Source organism: Columba livia, chromosome 3 (genome assembly GCF_036013475.1).
Source record: "Columba livia isolate bColLiv1 breed racing homer chromosome 3, bColLiv1.pat.W.v2, whole genome shotgun sequence".
Taxonomy (NCBI): domain Eukaryota; kingdom Metazoa; phylum Chordata; class Aves; order Columbiformes; family Columbidae; genus Columba; species Columba livia.
The window spans coordinates 52506871-52526048 of NC_088604.1; the positions used below are offsets into that span (position 1 = coordinate 52506871).

The window sequence follows — 19178 nt, forward strand, 5'->3', positions numbered from 1 at the left end:
AAGATATTTATCATACAATTGCTCTCCTAGAACTGATTCTCAACTCATAGTAGCATTTCTGTATGACAAGCCTTTAACTACAATCTGAGAGAGAAACAAATTTTAGGACAGAAACCAGCTAAGATTTGGTGAGTGAAATAGCCATTTTCAACTGTGCATAAACCACATGACCTAGGTGATAAAGTCAGCAATGAAATCGTTAACACTGATATCTGAAGTCATTCATTATGTTTGACTGTTTTTAGCAGTTTTCAGTTATCAAAAGATAGACTACCAACTCAGGCAGTGACATAGTACATAGTAGCCACATAAAAGATGTCTTTGTGAGACATCTATCTGTCTAGAGGTTTGTTTCATTTTGCTTGTTTAATTTAAATCATTTTTTAAATATTAAATTTTAAAGCACAATGCAGCGCAGGAAGTAGTTCCCCTGATCAAGGAATTTTGTTAACTTTATAGTTAGCCTCAAGGGAAAATACACCTCAGAATACAACCTCAGAGGACCATCACAATTTCCAATAGCAAATAACTAAATCAGAGCATTATTTACGGGCACAATACTGATTATCATATTTGCACTCCAAACCAGCAAGCCACATAAAGAACCTCAGAAAAAAGCATGGCCTGCTCTTGATTTTATATATAATCACATACATACACCCCCCTTCTAGCAGTTCACTCTGCATAACACTTGCAGCAGGAAATGACTCATGAAGAAGTATCGGTTCACATACAGTGTCTCTTATGCTACATGTGCTTATTTTTAGGTCATTTAAACATTTTCAGCAGTGTTCATGCAATACTGTAACAGCAAAATGCCTCTGCAATGACATCTGCAGATCATTACTAACTCCAGCTGTACTTGTTTCCCAGTAAATTAAATAGTTTTGAAAAGGTTGTAGAAATTAATATATGTGTGTAGATATATAACCCCCACATACATATGCCTATAAAAATATGTATACATACATACTGCCCATATAGCAGCCAAATGACTAGACCTGCTAGCCAGAGTGGTAACAGCTGCTTGCCAAGTCACTTCTAAACTGAGGAATACAGTACACGCTTCCTTACTGCATGTGCTATTTTACTGTAACATGACATCTAAGACAGTCTACTTTCTGTAAGTAGGTTCATGGAAGTCTTTGATATACCTATCTCATTTGTCTCAACTTCATTCTCTTTTGAGGTTACTGCCTCTTCTTCCCTTTAGCACATTTTCTTGTCTTTTCTCAGAGTCTTCAGGATCACTCGATTCTCCTTCATTCTATTTTAGTCATACCTCATGCAATGTGTTTTCTTCTCTTCCTTAAACTTTTTGCTTTTCCTCTCAAAAAGCCTCCTAAGTCTTCACTATTCCATGGAATAGCTTTCAAGCTCAAGGATGAGGCAGCAGAAAACCAGATGACCCAGACACAAATGCCATTGCCCATGGCTCACCAGTCACACCGTGGAAGGAGTTCCCAGCCAAGATACTCGGCGAATGCCACTCCAGGTGTCATCCTTCATACCATCCTCTCTGGATCATCATCTAACCTCCTCAAATGTGACCATTTCACATACAGCTAGTGGGAAACTGGGACATTTCTTAGCCTCCTACCACACAGCATATCTTCAACTAAACACTCCAGCTGCTTTGGGAACAATATTTTTTTCTATCCCTCCCTCTAAATAGGTCTACTCTGCCAAACCGCTCCACTTCACACTTCTCAAACTGCATCTAGCTATTCCAGCAAGAATGAACCTGACTTATGGGAACCCAAGCTAATTAAGCCAGAGACAGTTCTGATTCAGAAGACATGGAAAAAAAAAAAAAAAAAAAAAAAGATAAATTTAATTCCGTTTACCCTTTATTATATTGTTCTCCACAATCCAACTCTTTGATGACACTTCAGCTTTTATGGCATTAAACAAGTATTAAAAGAAACACAGCAGATAACAATAACACTATTGCACATTAAACGAACACAGCATTGTCAAACTCTTTAGCCCTCTTAGTTAGATGACTGTTCAGGATGTGGACCTATAACCATCGAAATGCAACCCACCATAAAAGAGATGTATTTTTCACTTTGGTGGAACTTTGAGTAATAAAAGCTAAATACACCACAGAACAATAGAGTAACTTTGGTAGAAAAAGACATTTGGAGGTCACCTAGTCCAAGGCCTGGCCCAAAGCAAAGCCCATTAGATTACACTGCTCAGGGCCACGTCCAGCTGAGTTTTAAACGCCTCCAGGGACACAGATTCCACATCATCTCTGGACAACTTGTTCCAGCATTCAACCACCATCACTATAAAGAAGGTTCTCCTAAAAATCTCATCAAAGCCTCTCATTTTCCAAACATGTTGTTGCAACATATTCCAGAAGATGCAAAAATGCTGTGCAACTAGATCCTACAAAAAGGGTTAACATACTGGAGGCAGAGAGTCATGCCCATTGGGATTTCTATAGGTACTGTAAGTCAAAGAAGTAAAAAGCATAACAAAACACCCTACTGTCATCTACCCTGAACATTACACCTACACAGAGTCTGGACACTCCAAGGCCCAGGTGTGGTGCTGAAGCACAGTTCCAGTAGGACATGCTGGCACAACACAGAATTACCACAACGCTTTCTGGAGCACCCTTGCATCTAGGGGCAGTTCACAGAATGGTTCAGCATTTCTAAGTTAATTCATGAAGCCTCATTCTTGAGCTGGCAGGCCTGAAGATCCAAGTGCTGGTACGCATCCATAGCTACACACAGATCAGCATGAGGCCAGCAAGAGTTTATTAGCTTTGGCTCAGCATGGACCTGCCAGATCCCACCTGGCTCTCCAGAGAAACACTCAAGTCTCTCTGCACGGTTTTCTGGGCTCCAGAAGGGTCTCTTCACTCAGATGTTCCCTCCCATTACCGCTCGTCACACCCAGCCGGCTGGGCTGTGTGCACCAGGACTGCACCCATGGTGCCATCACCAGGATCCTGCTTCTCCCTTCCAGCCTGTACACAGAGGCATGGAGGGCAGCTGGAATGGGGTGGAACCCTCTCATTTTCTAGCTCTCTGGGATTCTCCTGTTTAGGAGCAGCCTCTGCATTTAAAAGGGGTATGTCTTGAGAAACAGAATTGCTTCAGAATCTGAACAAGTAAATAGTATGTGCTTTTTAACCTATTTTAGACACGCAAACAGAACATGGTTGCACATGATCACTTCAAGAAATGCTTTCTCTTTGCCTCCCACAGAAGTCCTGACATTAAATATGCTACATGTTTTTAAAAAGATCGCTAATGACATATTCCAGGAGTCTACACTTTTTAACGTTTCATGGCACATCTACATCAATGACTTACCTTGTTGACTTAATGGTGATTCTGCACAACAGAAGGCCATTTCAAAAATAAACTGTCTACATGAAGAAGAGCTTTTCAAAGCTAATTGAACCCCATCCCATAAATGGCCAAATAAAAGCAACGAGATAGTAGGAACAGACTCAATAACTAAGCCTCAGTGTGTACTCAATTCAAAGCGCCAGAGAGCAGACCCCCTCCCCATCACTGAGGGAAGGTAATTACAGAAGTTGCAATAAGAAAACATAACCTATAAAATTAAGGTCTTATAGACCTCATTAGTCCAAATCATTATTTAAAAACTCACTTATTAGTTTCATTATTGGAAACTGTCCTTCCAAGCCAAGTCCTGAAGAATCACCCTGTTCTATGCTCCCCATCTCCTTTCCAACAGCTCTCTGTAAATATATGATCCTTGTGCAGCAAACAGCTCACACCAAATGAACCAAGCATAAGAGGGGGAGAAGATACGCAGGATTCCCCGTGCTGCTCAGCAAGCACACCTGCTTTACCCTGCTGCTCTCATCTCAGACCTGCCAATCAACAGCTCATGTCCATCTGCCCAAAATACAGAGTGGGGCAAGAAAAGCACACAAAAATTTTTAATAGATATTTGTGCTGCAAAATTTTAAATTACCATATGAGTAAAATCATTCCTTACTCGGTCAGGAAAAAAAAAAAAAAATCTACCTTTCCTAGGAACTAACAGCAGAGAAAGAGCAGTGTCATCTAACGTGGCTGTAATTTCCAATGACAAATAGAATATAAAATCCCCAAGATCCCAAACAAATCTCAGAAGGAGCCTTGTTTATACAAACACTTGACTACTAAATATACCAGCATAGTGCTGTGTTTCTAGCCTAGACGTTTAAAACAGATCAGTTAACAACTAAGCATATAAAGTGCAGGAAATAGATTATTTATTAAAAGAGAACAGTCGTTGAAATTTCACTCCACAAAAACATGTATCTTTTTCTGTGTATTACAGAACACTGGCAGCTACTGCAGGCAGGAAGGCACCTAGTTAATTCTGGATCATCATCATTCTTAATTTCAGTGGCATGCACACAGATTCCACATGATCTACATAAATGAAATAATAACAACCCCATCTTTATATTTGGTTCCTAAAATACCTCTAACATGCTTGAATGTAAAAAATATTATTTTAAGTGACAGCTATGATACTGTTATTTTACTCAGACACTGAATGTAAAGCAACAGCAGGGGACTTAACTGCATTTCACAGCAGATACATCTTAACTAAAGGATACTGATTTTTTTTTATTCCACATCCTGACTCTGACATAGATTGTGACTACAAGTAAATCACCCGTGCTGGTCAGTGTGAATTTATACAGTCGAAGGATTCTGAAAAGGACATCTCACCACCGTACTATCAAAACTGACAACTACTCAAAGCTCAGTCTAGTCATCACGGATGGGACTGGGCCGTACAACAATATTTCATGCCACAGTGGCACCGAAACCTGCCTGAAGCTCTTTCAAGGGAAGAGAGTCAGCATTCCAGCCCAAACACACTGCCAAAGTTACTCAGTTCACCCTCACCATCAGCAACTTTACCCAGAACCCTTCTAATTACACTAGATCGTACAACAGTATTTTGAAAGAAGTCAACCCACCTTCAGCCCACCTCCTCCACACCTACTCACACAGTCCCCTGACACGCCTGAACTTATCCCAGTTGCCACCTCTCTTCCCCCTTCCCCATTCTCAACAAATCTTTTAGGATGCCGCAGCCTCTCTTCTGTGCTCCCTCTCTCTCCCTATCCCATAGGGCTATGTAACCACAGATCTCTTCAAAAGGAAAAGTCTAGAAACAAACCCACAAATGGTCTCTCAGTGAACTGTTTGCTATATTGTAGGAATAAACTTCCTTCGGTTAGAAAACATCTATATTTACTCATCATAGTTGCAAGATCATTACTGCTGAGAGATTAAAGAAAACCTCACTCTGGCATGTGTTTCATGCACAATTCTTTGCCAATCAATATTCTATCTTTTTTTAACTGCTGGAAAGATGACACAAATAGTGAGAAAAGGAAATGGAGACATGGGAACTTAAAATGAAAAAATAAAATTCCCCGAAAGCAGACACAAGAGTAGATGTCATACTTTAACACATGTATATATATAGGTTTTTTTGTTTTGTTTTTAAAGTTGACAGATGGTAGAATGGTACAACAGCAGCCTCCTTCCATCAAAGGTGAAGCAGAAGACAAGGTGGATTAATTAAACCCAACATCCTGATACAATAGAAAAGAACCAGGCACGCAAGAGTTCCTTGCAGACACAGGCCAAAATAAAACCTGTATGGACAAATACTCTTGAAAATAACGTTAAAAAACTGGCATCCCAGCCCTGACACCTAGACAAATATTTGCTAGATGCACTTCATGTCCATGATACTTCTGCAAAACACACTGCAACTTTTGTTAACACAAATGTCCAAAACATGTTCCATGTCTACAAGGCAACCTCTTCTGAGCGGAGCAGCACACTGGTAAGTGAGGGTTTCTAACGCTTCCAGGGAAGTTGGCCAGATGACAGTTTCAGGACCCTTTTTACAAACACTCTGGAGGTGGTGGAAGCTCACGGCTCAACCAGCTGGCCAGGAACTGAAGTACCAGAAGGTCCTAGTCCCTCCTCTCACATGAATGCAGCTGAGTAGGTGGTTAATGCAGCTTAAACTAAGTGCAAAAAGGAAAAGGGCAAAATGAGATGAAACGACAGCCCTAACTACTGATTTTTCACATTTCAGTTTCCCAAAAGCACTCCACAATGTAAGACAGCTAAAGTATGATTCATCCTGAGGATTCACATCCTTTATTAGTGTGCTTTCTTGACAGAGACTGCAAGCTGTTTAACTAACTTCCCCTAGTTTTTCAGTTGAAAACTGATTAGGGCAATCCTAATTATGAAGAAGGATAAAAATGTACAGATATAGAGGGAAGCAGGGGGGAAAAAAACCACAACAAACAAAACCAGGAATGCAAGAGTTTAAGCGGAAGAATATTGAGAGACCTTTTTATCAGCATTTTTTCTTTTACAGCCTGATAATATACTGCCTGACATAAGAAGGCCCATGCCCATCCTCTGTACTATTAATGTGCAAAAGACTTCAGACACTAGAGAGAGAAAAAAAAAAACACAAAATAGTAACGGAGAAATGAAAGTAGAAGAGAGAAACACAAAGAAAAAAACCCTCAAAATAAAGTCTTCAAACTAAACATGCGCCTGATTGGCAGTATCAATTAGAAGAATCTGACAAGGGTCACATTTTAAAGAATATAAACTTGTGCTCCAACTTCCTAGGAGAACTATAAGTAGATTGTGGCACCAAACCTCTGGCTTCTTTTGCCTCTGGAATTCTTTAATAAAAGTTAAACCATCTTCTCTCCCCCACGCCCTGAAGTAGCTAAATGTACAATCGCTCATAATAGATAGTAATAGCTATAAAACCTTTGTCTTCTATACAAAACAGTATTTCAGTGTGAACTTTAAAAGTTGAAATTTTTTTAAGACTTTACAAATGTGTACGGTACTGCACAACAACAAGTTACAAGGTTTCCAGTGCAGGGCAGTATGCAATCTAGAAGAAAGAATGGGAACTAAGAAGAATAAATACATCAATTTGACAAGCTTTGGAGAATCTTGCCATAGCAGTTAAAGACATAACCAAGTAGCTCACTCTCTATCAACCCCGCACAAAGAAAGCAAGAGGTGCCCAGCTCTTTTTTTCCATCACGGAGTCCAGCTGGCCAGCTTATGCCGCTGGCTAAAATGGGTTTGAGCTGAGAACGCTGTTTGCCATTAGAGCTAATCGGATCTAGCGGTCAGCTGCTGCGCAGACCCTGGTCACCTTTCCCGGCCACACATTCACTGCTGCTTCCCCAGCACAAGCCCTGCCCCGCCAGACCCCGCAGAAAGCGGTTCAGGAACAAACTGTCCCCACTTACAAAAAAGGTTATCTGCTAATTTGATTTCCTAAGCTGGCTCAGCAAGAGGTCAGGGTAGACGCAGTGCCAAGGAGAGAGTGGGAACGTACAGGCACACTGATGCCTAGCAGCAACCAGCTAGTAACTAGGCTTAGCCCTACTGCCAAATTGCACATTAAAGGCAGATTCTAAACTGGAGAGAAATAGGCATAAATCTCTGCTGGCTTCACTGTGGAAGACAAAATCTGTTCAACTAGCAGAAAGCTGTGTTCAACGTAGCATTCTGCTAGCTAAAAAGGTAGTAAAAAAAATCCTTACACTGACACGGTAACAATGTACTCTGCCTCCCTGATCTCTATTCTAGACAGTATGTAAAACAAGAAGTCAAATTCATAAAACTTTGTAATTTTTATAGAGACAGTATTTAGCTATAGCTACTATCAACCCAGTGATGAAATTCCTACCCATCAGGAAAAAAGAGGTTTGCTTTCATTTCATCATTGACAGGAGCAAGACCAGGAATTCAGCCCAATTGTTGATGGCGCTCCTGTGAGTTTTTCGGCTTCAGATAGAGCATTTGCATAAAGCAGAACTTCAAAATGGAAACTGCAGATGTTTCTTATTTCACATTTGGCACACAGACTACATATATTACCTCATGCCTGCTACGCTGGCTTGCCTCTTCGTCTTTGGACTCAATGCACTATTCACCCCACAGAAACACAAAATTATATTCTTAGTTTGCATTCATTTCCATATAGTAACTGCAGAGGAGAAAGCTACCTTTTAAACTTAGAAAGTTTATCACAATATGAAGAGGGGAACGTTTAGGAAAATAAACACATTAAGCTATGCTTAAAGTTAATGTAAACTTTGAACAACAAGCCCTCAGGGTATGCAGTCAGTTCCTACAGTCTGATAAAAAGCTGCACATTTGTATGTGACCAGCTGAATCCTTCTCCTATCAGTAAAAAAGCTAATGAGCACAGATTGTCATCTGTGTTTCAGCCTTTCTTGCAGTTTAGTTTTATTGGCATTCAAAACCACTACCAGATAAATTTTTCTCCCTTTTTTTCCTCCAAATTGTCATTCCAACATTTTTCTTACAGAATTACCTTTGCCCTCTTTCTGTTTAAGGAGTTAATTCGATCTCCTCTATGCATGGGGAAGAGTGAAGTAATCACAGCTGCTAGAGAGAGTCAAAAAATACTACGTGTTTTTAAGCAGTTCCCACACTTACCGAAGTGGATCAAATAATGGAGTCTAGTAGACTTATTTCAAAACAGAGCATAATCTATCTTCTCCTTGTAATCAGATATCAGATCTAAAGATATCCTTAATACTAAAACAAATGGTGAAGACAGAACTCAAAAATAAAAATAAAATAAAATTCACTGAAACACTTTGCTCAAGTAAAACAATACAAGATATTTTTTTCCACCATTTTTCAAGGAGGTCTAATGTGCATTATACACACAACAGGATCTAGTTTAATATGGACGTACCAAAGGCCAAGCCTCCAGACTACAGTTTTAGTGCATGCCAGCAGAAGTATGTAAATCGTATAAGGGAGTTTCCTCACTGTTAGATTTGTGTTAAAAGGATGAAATTCTTGCTTCGCTTCAGTCATTAGGAAATTTTCCTTAAACTTCCAATGCTCATGTCACAAGATACAACTTTTCCCCAAGCTCAGCTTCTCAGCTTCCACTCACACCTATTCACTATAAGCAAGGGCAATACTCTGAGATTTTAAGAGCAAGCAGTAGTTAAAAAAAAAAAAAATCTTTCACACTCTACACCATCAACTCTACCTAGGATACTTCCAGTCAAAACCAGTACTTCTGTTTCCATCTTAACAACAATGATCACTTTTGATGTAAAACTTTACATTACAACAATTCTACCAACTACACAAAAGCCCTGTCTCTAGCAAAAGGGATAAAGTTTTAAGCAACAGTATTTTCAATGCCCTTTAGTGCTGCTAGCTGAATCACTATACTCCCACACTGTTTTCTTGCTCATCAGGCCTTAAATCAGTGCTAGTCACTGAACTTTTATACAAAGCATTAATTCTCAACTATAAGAACATCTCCAAAGATTCATCATTGCCAAAGGTATAAATACCTTTGCTGTAGAGTAGGCATTCAGGAGGTAAGATACCATCTTTTAAAGAGAGACTTGAAAAAATGTCTTATTTATTCTGAAGCATTTGAAAAAGCTGCAGCTTTCCACACCATCTGGAAACTATGCGACAAAAGCAGTAAAGCAGACATTAAAAACATAGGATACCTTATAAGGAATCTCAGATCTGACTCCAGGACGATTCAAGAATGTTTCTTGTCTGAATACTACACCACTGATCTCTTAACATATTAGGAAGTTGTAAGTTTTAAAAGTATCATTTGCTTTTCTACTTGCATTTGCTAAATCTAGTTGAGGAATTTTAATCAATAGAGGTAGCACGACTTTTCCTTGACACTACTTGTGCTGCCCTTCCTCAGCAAGACTGAGATGGTCTCCTACTACCTCTCCCGTCATGATCCATTATTCTGGACTCGTTTCAACCTGTATGCAAATCCACTAATTGGTGGAAGGTACACTGTCCAGTGGAATTAATGTCACTTTTTCCTGATACCTGCCTTCATGGTAAATCTGAGGATTAAGTATGTACTTTCTGATGTCAACAGCACTGGCAAAGGAGGATTGTGGTAGATTTTCCACTATCCCTCAGCTGACTGAAGAGCCAGCCCATTTGACTCCAGGTATTCCACACCCACCTGACACCAGCATTGATGCTTCCTGCAGCAATGTCTCACACCAGGGTCACGTAACTGTAAATAACCCCTTCAGTATTCAATTTCAGTATTCACCTGGCCCAGGTCCCCAAATTAGCTTGCCATATGGTTGAATAAGTGCTGCCATGGGCACACGGGAAGCGGTAAGGATACACGAGCAGAGGTACCAAGAAGGGTGGGAGCAACTACTCACTAGATTATCTTAGCTGTGAAATTAAATCATACCCTGCAATCCACCCGCATACACCCCTTCAGGCAAAAGTTTGCCTGTCACGTCTTCCCACATTTCAGAGATTATCATACCTTGAAAGAAAAAAAAAAATATTTCAACATCTACCCTTATTTTATTTGTGTTAATGCCTCATTTTACAAAGGGGCTATTCGATTCTCAAAAACCAGCAAAGGTCCTTGGGGAATAAGGACAGAAAGATGAAGTGCCACTTCCAGCATGGCTGGCTGCAGAGAAATGGGTCACTTGAGCGTAGCTGTGCAATCAATAGGATGTCGAAGCCTGGGCAGCCCAGCCAGATGCTGCAGAGAACGGTGCCTGGGGAAAGCTATCGTCCTCAGGGGAGACTCCACAGGGGTCAGCAGTTCTGGGGCACGCGACGGATGATGGGACAGGACTAACACAAACCTAAGGGCACTTGAGAGGATATTTCCATGAGTTATTCCCCGCTGCCTGTTCTCTTCTCCAGCCACCCACCTCTGGGGCTCTGTGGTGTCCCACGTGCCACTTTTAGAACCTCCTCAACAAGCCCTAGACAGCAAGAAACTCCCATGTGGGAGTTTAATACAGAAATTAGAACCTATTACACTGCAGTGCACCTTCCCACACCTTCCCTTGCTGTTGGCAGGAATAAACTTCAGGGCTATATAGTGTCTTCTTCCACGTCTACCAAAATAAATACTCAAAACATAATGGCTTCCTTCTCCAGATGCTGTACTGGGTGCAGGTGCCCAGGTGCTGGTGGGGGGCTGCAGGACAGCCTCTGTGAGGAGCCCCCATGCCAGACAGGGCCATTTCCAACACACCCACCACAGGGCATGGCTGGGCCCAGCAAACAAGATGGTGGCACCTCAGGGAAAGTGTTTGTAAGGACCAGCAAAACACTGCCCAGGAGTGATGGGTGAGAGGAAAAAGGCATAACAGACAGCCCTGCGAGCCCAGAGGCAACAGCTGGAGGGGAGGAGGATGATGAGCTGCAGCCCTGGGCACCTGAGCAGAGGTTCCCTGTCAGCTCCTGGAGAGATAAGGATGGAGCAGGGGAACAGAATGTGGAGAGGAACTGTGATGGAATGACCCCATGATCAAGTATCTTTTGTCTGTGACAGTAACAGATAAACCACCTCCATGTCTTCATCTCAACTCACTAACTTTTCCACCCTATTTTCTCTCCCATCTCGCTGAGGAAGGGAAGCGAGTGAGCAGCTGGGTGGGTATGTGGCCGCCAGCCAAGGTTAACCCTCCACCAGAGTCAGCAGGAAAGCCACTTTTTGAATCACATAGCAAATACACTGAACATGCTTTAAAGCAAATCACAACCGCAATGAGACTGTTTTATTGTCAGCGTACAATTTCAAGACGCATTTGGGCACCTGAGAGACTACTGACAACTACAACCAAGTCAGCACTTTTTCAGCCAAAAAACAACCAGCATGGGAATCGACAACTAGTTTACTCTCCAACTATTAAGCCACAGGCAAGTTATATGATAAAAACAAGCATCCAAAGGCAACATGCAGAAGGTTGAGCAGTTGATATTGAACAACTGTGTACTAACCCTCTTCAACTAACCTGTCTACAACAAACAGGTTTTGCCTGCAACACTGGCTACAAACTCAGGTCACACAAGAACTATTTGATTCAGGAGGCCTTCAGCTATTCTTACGACCATGCATCGTTACTGTATTTGGCAAATTCTCCATATTTTGAAATGTATGGGTTCTTTAACAGGTGTTAAATGCCTGGCTAAAAAAAATCATAGCATAAATCACTTGCAACTGTAACAAGCAATATTTGGTAGACATAAATCCTAGGTGTTCTTTGGGGAAACTACAAGTGCTCTTATCCTAACTAGCACTTCCTTCACCAACACCCCCTAGTGCAGACATGATGGCTCAGGCCGCTTTTTACTACATACTTACTCTGTACAACTGTTTAATGCATTCTACTCAAAATCATTAAACTGATTACTACTTCCTTTAATTCAAATTTTAAAAGCACAGAATTACTGAAATCACAAGACTATACTCAGTCAGTAAATGTTTAACATATAGTTTACATACAGGAGATTAGAGCAATTGCAAACCCCTAAAACTGACAATATAATACGACCTTACAGCTATCACTCTTTTCTTGCTAAGCTGTAAAGACATTAATTTTTTGTACTTATTGTGTGAGTGGATGCTATGTCCGTAACACTGAATTGCTTAGAAGAAAGAAAAAAAAAAGGCATTGTTTTTGAAGGGAAGCAAATAACTCCTGTTTACCAGCACACAAACATAAGAGTGTCATTTCACGTCACTGATCTGTGAAAGATAGCAAAGGCCATTCTAGCAGCTAGTCTTACAACTCGAACATTACATTTTTAAGCTCAGGAAATTGATCTTTACAATGCACCATATACATATGCATATATATATAAACACAGTAAATTTGAAGTCTCCCCTTGGTGACACTAACTCACTATTTATTGCCTTGCCTAACCTGCAAAGATGAACTTGCCTTCTCCAGATGTCCTGAGAGCTGTCACATCCCAGCTGCAGATCTCCAATAGCCGACCAATAAAACTTGTTACAGAAGTGAAACCATTGTATTTCTGTCCCTCCTCCACCCCAAACGATGAAAAAGAGCTTTGTCCTTCCTGTCCTCCCGAGCCTGGCTGTGCTGTGAAGCTGCCTGTGAACTCCATGGGTACCCCAAGGAGGCAGCACCCCATAAGTCTTACGTGTTGTGACCTTATTGCTCCTGACACTTTGATTGTGACATCATTAAATAACCTGTCAGACCCACATGTGTCGTACTTGCTGCCAACAAGCATTACATAAGAGAACATGGACAACTTCTGGGACTTGTCTTATAAACAAATGAAGATTGTCAGGGCTGTAGGAGCAGAGAGATGCAGGCTACTATTTTTAAGGACTGTCAATCACATCTTCTTGAGCACTTTACTTGTCGTTTTCAGCACTTTTGTCACCTAAACAGCTATTACCAGCCAAATTTTAGCAGTGGCCAACAGTTGGTAATATTGGACAGTGGAGAGAAGCTTGACTAGAAGTGGTACTAGTGTACTGGAAGTAATAAATACTTGTTATTTCATTTTAAAGTGTGTTTGTTTCCCTTTCTACAGGCATATGTTGGCCACACATGACCCAATTGAATGACTGCTCACCCCAAAGAAATACATATAGTTCAACACTTCCATGATCTTAAAAGTTATTAACCAACCGTGCATTTCAAAGGATGTTCTTGATTAATAAACAAAGGGCTTGAAACCCTGCATGTTCTTCACTGCAGTTATTTAAATTCCTGCAGCATAGTGGGTAACTGCTCTCTTTATAGAGGTATCAACTATGCCACAAGGTCTTCATAAACAGTTAAAGCTGTACAAGAAGACTGAAAGACTGTAAAGTCAATCATATACACTCCAAAAACAGCAATTTAATTTTTCAGGACAGGTACTAAGGCTCAGGATTTATTTTGCGTGGGGAGCAAACCTTGTCATTAAATCCACTGCTTAAACAAGAAGCACCCATCAAAAAAAGAAACTAAAAAAAAGGCAGCATGCAAACGAGACAGCCCATTTTTTTTTTTCAGAGGATACACTGCTATTGAACTGAAAAAGCAAGATCAGTTTGAAAATGACAAGAGGGAATAAAACTGAAGGCCACACACTAAATACTCCCCAAGAAGTGTCCTTGCTTGTTCCATTTTCAGGAAATCAGAATTAATTTGCATATATTACTGAAAATTTGATCATTCCCCTGTGTAAATAGTTGCAGAATTCTTCAGTAGGCACCTTGCTTTGTAAGGGAATTGTAACATTTTCAAACAAAAATCGCACTTCTAAACACCCACATCCATAGGTATCCGAAATAAAAATAGCAAAACAGAAAGCTTTTCACAAATAAACACAGGTTAACAATACATCTTCACCAACTGTTATGCTCCCAGACCAATATTTAACAGACATTCAGAATACATAGCAAGTAGTTGCCATTAAACATATTTTGGCAAAGGAAAAATTCCTTCAGCCTGAAAAATAAACACTTAAACTTCTGCTTCCTAGTAGGATGCTACTGTTCTGCAACAAAACACTTTTCTCAGGGACAGCTTCCGTTTAAAAAAACAAAACAAAAAAAGTCAAACCTGGCAATAATATAATAGTACAGGATCTTAGCAGCCATCACCTCTTCATTAAAATATATCTGCATGAAGCTAATTAACTTCCTCTTCTTCAGAGGGATTATGAACACCTCAAAACAGCTTTTTGACTCTGTCAAAGACTGATGAAGGGACTACGGTGGTGGAAATTATAATGCACAGATATTATCTCAAGGTTAAACCTTCATCCACTTGCTTTCTAATTAACCGCCACCTTTTGTTAGTCTATCTTATCTCAAATTAGAGATTTTTCTACAAGTTTGACTACTTTACAGTTCTGCTGCTTACAGATTTATGTACATTTTTAACTTCATATTAACCCTGAGTATTGAAAGGACAGAGGGGATGGGCGGGGCAGAAAAAGCAATACACAAAATCAGTTCAAGACAATTCTGACAAACAAGCAAAAGTAAAACACAGATCCAGTTACTGATGGATCAGAATTGCTGACAAATTCGACACAGTACTAAAATACTTCATCTGATCCCAAACAAAAGCGATGCCACAGTAATGAATGGCACAACTCCAAAGTTTCCTGAAACAAATGTAAAAATTAACAATCAACAATCTTTGTAATGGTCTGAAGTTACTGCCAGTGTGCACTAACATTCCTTCCCCAAACACAAATAACCCTGCGGTCTCCATGAAATACACTGAAATCCCTGCCCCTAGTGCTCCAAATGTCCAGTATATTTGCAAGCCATAGCACAAAGAGAACATAGCTTCATGAAAAAAAACTCACAACACTTCAACAAGGCAAATGTGTTACACAGAGAAATTAATAACAGTACAGAAAAAAAGGAACAATGTCTTCTTTCACATAATAGGGACTGAACATTACTTGTAGAGATTCAGGCAGCTGCTGAGAACATCTTAGCAGCTCTTGTATGCTCAAGAAAAACCCCATCAGTTGAAAGCAAAACAATTCTGCCATTTAAATATGTCAACTAACTGCACACACATGCAGTCATATTTAGCAACTCCAAAATTAAAACGTGAATCCAGATTTCTGAAGCAAAAATATTATTCTAACAGTTAAACAATTATTCCAACACTTGTAAAAGCAGAGGCAAACCACAGGACTTCCACAGCGATCGACTAGTTCAGTAAGTCAAAATATCATAAAATATTTGCAGGAACACTGCCAGAGTAAAGCAGGTGATATAGGTGGCAATATTTTCAAATCCTGAAAAAGACAACCAAGAGAGTCGGCACCTAGTCCTACCTGCCCAGAAGGAATGCTCGCATGTCTCTGCGATCAACTCACCTCTTTTCCTCTGCCAGCCTTCACGGCTGAAAGTCAGCCTGTCACTTACAGAGAGGATGTCTAGATGTCCACCCGGTAACAACCTAACCCCAAGTGTAAAATGTCAACGTATCCCTTCCAACCTGCAGGAACTAGGCTCTAATGAATCTAGAGACACAAAACTGGTGCAAAAGAGGGAGGGGGAAAAAAAAAAAAAAAAAAAAAGAGGACTAAACCGATTCGTTGCAGTCTAAATTTAAAACGAAAAACGTAAAAGGAAACAAGCTTCCAGCTTCTGCCTAGGGGTATACTAATAAAACGAGCTGGGGGGAGAAAGCCTAAAACAAGGAAACAGATTATGTAGGTTAAGCTCAGCTTTTATCATCCGCTGCAAGGGCCAGCTAAACAAACACCGAGTCTCCCGGCCGGACGGCCCCACGCCGCCTCCTCGGCCCGCTCGGAGCCCAGGCGGCGGCGGCGGGCCGGCCCCAGATCCCTCTCCGGGAGGCCCCGCCGCCACGTCCCCCCTCACGGAGCCGGGCGGAGGCGGCGGTAACGCTTCCCGCCCGCGCCGGGGAGGAAGCTGCTTCCTCAGGCGTTTCTATGCTGACCCGGGAGCGAGCCGGGCCGGGGGAGGGGAAGCGCCGCGGCCCGGCTGCCCCACCGCGGCGGGGCCCCGGTGCCTGCCCCCAACCCCTTCCCTTCCCCGGGACGCGCAGGGGCCGCGGGGCTCCTTACCCGTCTTGTAGCCGCGCAAGCCGAGCTGGGGGTGCAGCCCGCCCCACATGGTGCTGCGCCGGGCCGGGGGAGCCGCCGCTCTCCGGAGCTGCGCGCTGTCCGGCAGCCCCGGCGAGTGAGCGCGGCCCGGGTGCCGGCGGAGGCGGCCGATGCCGGGGAAGATTAGTGGGGGGCTACTGCCTGCCCCAGAAGCACCGCAGCCATGGTGAAGGGCGGTGGAACCTCACCACCCTTTCGCAGGAGACAAAACTTGCTTTATTGCGCTGCTGCCGCCACCGCCTGCGTCTCCGGAGCGGGGAGGAGACAGGGGCGGGAGCGCCGCAGATGCTGCTGCTGCTGGGGGACGAGCCGCTTACATAACCCGGCCCACAGGGAGGGGGCGCAAGGCGGGCGGCCGCGGGGGTCGGGGGCGAGTCCGCACGGGCCGCAGCTCTGCAGTGCCCGGAGAGGTGGCTCCCGGGCCCCGCCGGGGCCGCAGGGCTCGTGTGGGCGCTCCCGGTGGCTTTGGGTTTAGAAACTTACTGGTCCGCCTGCCCCCGGGTATGCCCGGCCGGGACCCGCGCCCGGCGCGTCCTGCCCGCTTCTCCGGGGCCAGTTAGCGACGTCGGGTAACTGTCAGCGGGGAAAACAGTTAATTGAAAGCACTTAATTTGGCATAAAGATAATTGGTAAAGAAAAGCGAAATGCCTTATTCGAGAATTACAGCATTTGAAGTGCCCGAGGCTGGCATGCGCAGACTTAATAGAGGTTATAATAAAATCACAATCGTCCTGTACTTTCATGTTTTAGTAAGAAAATTAAGTGGAAAGAAAGATAGAAGAATCATAATTTCATTTGAACGATTGGTTTAACCAGAAGATCCTAAATATGATCCTAAATTCAATCCACAGAACTGGAAATGAACTGCTCCTGTCAGCAATAATTCAAACCCGCTATGAGGTGTCCCCTCTCCACCCCCCGAGCTGCTTTGAGTCTGCTCCAAATACTTAGATAATTCTGCAATAGCGGCTTTCATGTTACTGTTGTTTGCAACTGCAGCCCAGCAGTCCCCATTGCAAGCTGCCTTCTGAACATATGTACCCTGACTTGATCAGCAATGCACGTTGTCAGACAAAAACATAAAGAGACAATACTTGGACAGCTTCTAACTTCAATGTAAACGTCCCAAAATTACAAACCCCACCACCAAGATAAGAAAAGCAAGGCCTTAGGCAGCACTGCAGAGTTATGATGGATGTGATAGCCTAGGGAGGTGAGGTGAAACAGGAGCCGTTCCGTATTCATGTGGAACCGTTCACAATCAATAAATAAAATCTGTGTTCAAATGCTTCCTGCTGACCTGATGCATTTTTAATTAGTAGCTCATGATCACAGACTAGCTTTTATCTCTTTGGAAAGTTATATGTTATATGTCAGCACAAGTCATATTTTATTTATGCCTAGCTAGGTATTCATAATGTACTCAGTAAAAAACAGGCCTCAGAAGTACTGGCATGAGCATGTAGAAATGCTGCATATTGTTCTTTGTCCTCTTTCTTATTTGTATAAAGCCCTTATGTACTCACTGGAGACCTGGCATGACATGCATTCCCCATCAGCTTGTTTTAACTATGGAGTGTAACTGTCACTAGGTGTTTTGTAGGTAGAGTTGTAGAAACGTAGACTTCAAAAAGTTAGTAAATGCTGAATAAAATCCCCAAATACTAAAACTCCAGGAGAACCTGTCAAAACCTTCAGGCTGTTGCTAGAGGTTCCTCTGAATGATAAAAAGTTGGAAGCATTTTCAACCACAAATAGTGGCTTACAGTAGAAGACCAATGCAGGAAAATAAATCACAGAATCACAGAATGGTTGGGGTTGGAAAGGACCTCTGGAGATCATCTAGGCCCACCCACCTGCTCAAGCAGGTTCACCCAGAGCAGATCACACAGGAATATGTCCAGGTGGGTCTTGAATGTCTCCAGAGAAGGAGACTCCACAAGCTCTCTGGACAGCCTGTTCCAGTGCTCTGGCACCATCAAAGTAGTTTCTCCTCATATTCAGATGGACCCTCCTGTGCTTCAGTCTGTGCCCGTTGCCCCTCATTCTGTCTTTGAGCACCACTGAAAAGAGTCTGGTCCCATCCTCTTGACATCCACCCTTGAGATATTGATGAGATTGATGAGATCCCCTCTCAGCCTTCTCTTCTCCAGGCTGAACAGACCCAGCTCTCTCAGTCTCTCCTCTTAAGAAAGGTGCTCTAGTTAGTAACAGACAAGTGAAATTGTCCAGCCTTTCAACCCTGAAGCCAAAATCAGTATTAAAGCGTGTTGTGAGAGCATTGTAGGTAAACATGAATATAAGAAAGAAGAAAAGCTAAAGTATCTTGCAAAACACTCAAGACCAAGAAACATGTAAACATCATTGTTCAAGACCTCTTTAAAGGACTTGTCTGCATGTAACATTTTTTGCATGCTATTTTATTAGATGTATACTTAGCATATTTACAGCAGTACCCAGTAAGCTGTAAGAAAGCTGAATATCAAAAAGTGGAAGGCATGTAGCAGTAGGCGAGAAGAAAAACGACCACATCACTGTTGAGCTCTGGTGTTTGTGATGCTGTCCTGTAATGCAGCTTTCAGAATCCAGAGGCATATCGTGACCCCAGGAAGCTGCATCCCTGGAAAAGGTGTGGTAACACTTCATCCCTCTCCTAATAAATGTCACTGCAGTGTTTTTATG

The 19178-nt window shown here is 42.2% G+C and overlaps 1 protein-coding gene across 5 annotated transcripts in view; it reads right to left on the reverse strand.

The window, feature by feature from the left end:
- CEP85L (centrosomal protein 85 like) overlaps nt 1–19178 on the reverse strand; it is a 150379-nt gene that overhangs the window by 100624 nt on the left and 30577 nt on the right. Inside the window, exon 1 of one of the 5 annotated variants that reach the window (XM_065056744.1) lies at nt 16458–16949. The exons of 2 other annotated variants lie outside the window; for them this stretch is intronic. In XM_065056744.1, the coding sequence (XP_064912816.1) occupies nt 16458–16506 (49 nt within the window). In that variant the 5' untranslated portion in view covers nt 16507–16949. Of the gene's footprint in view, nt 1–12796; nt 15709–15740; nt 16380–16457; nt 16950–19178 lie in introns of those variants that run through there. 2 more of the 5 variants (XM_021294444.2, XM_021294441.2) reach the window with 2 other exon arrangements.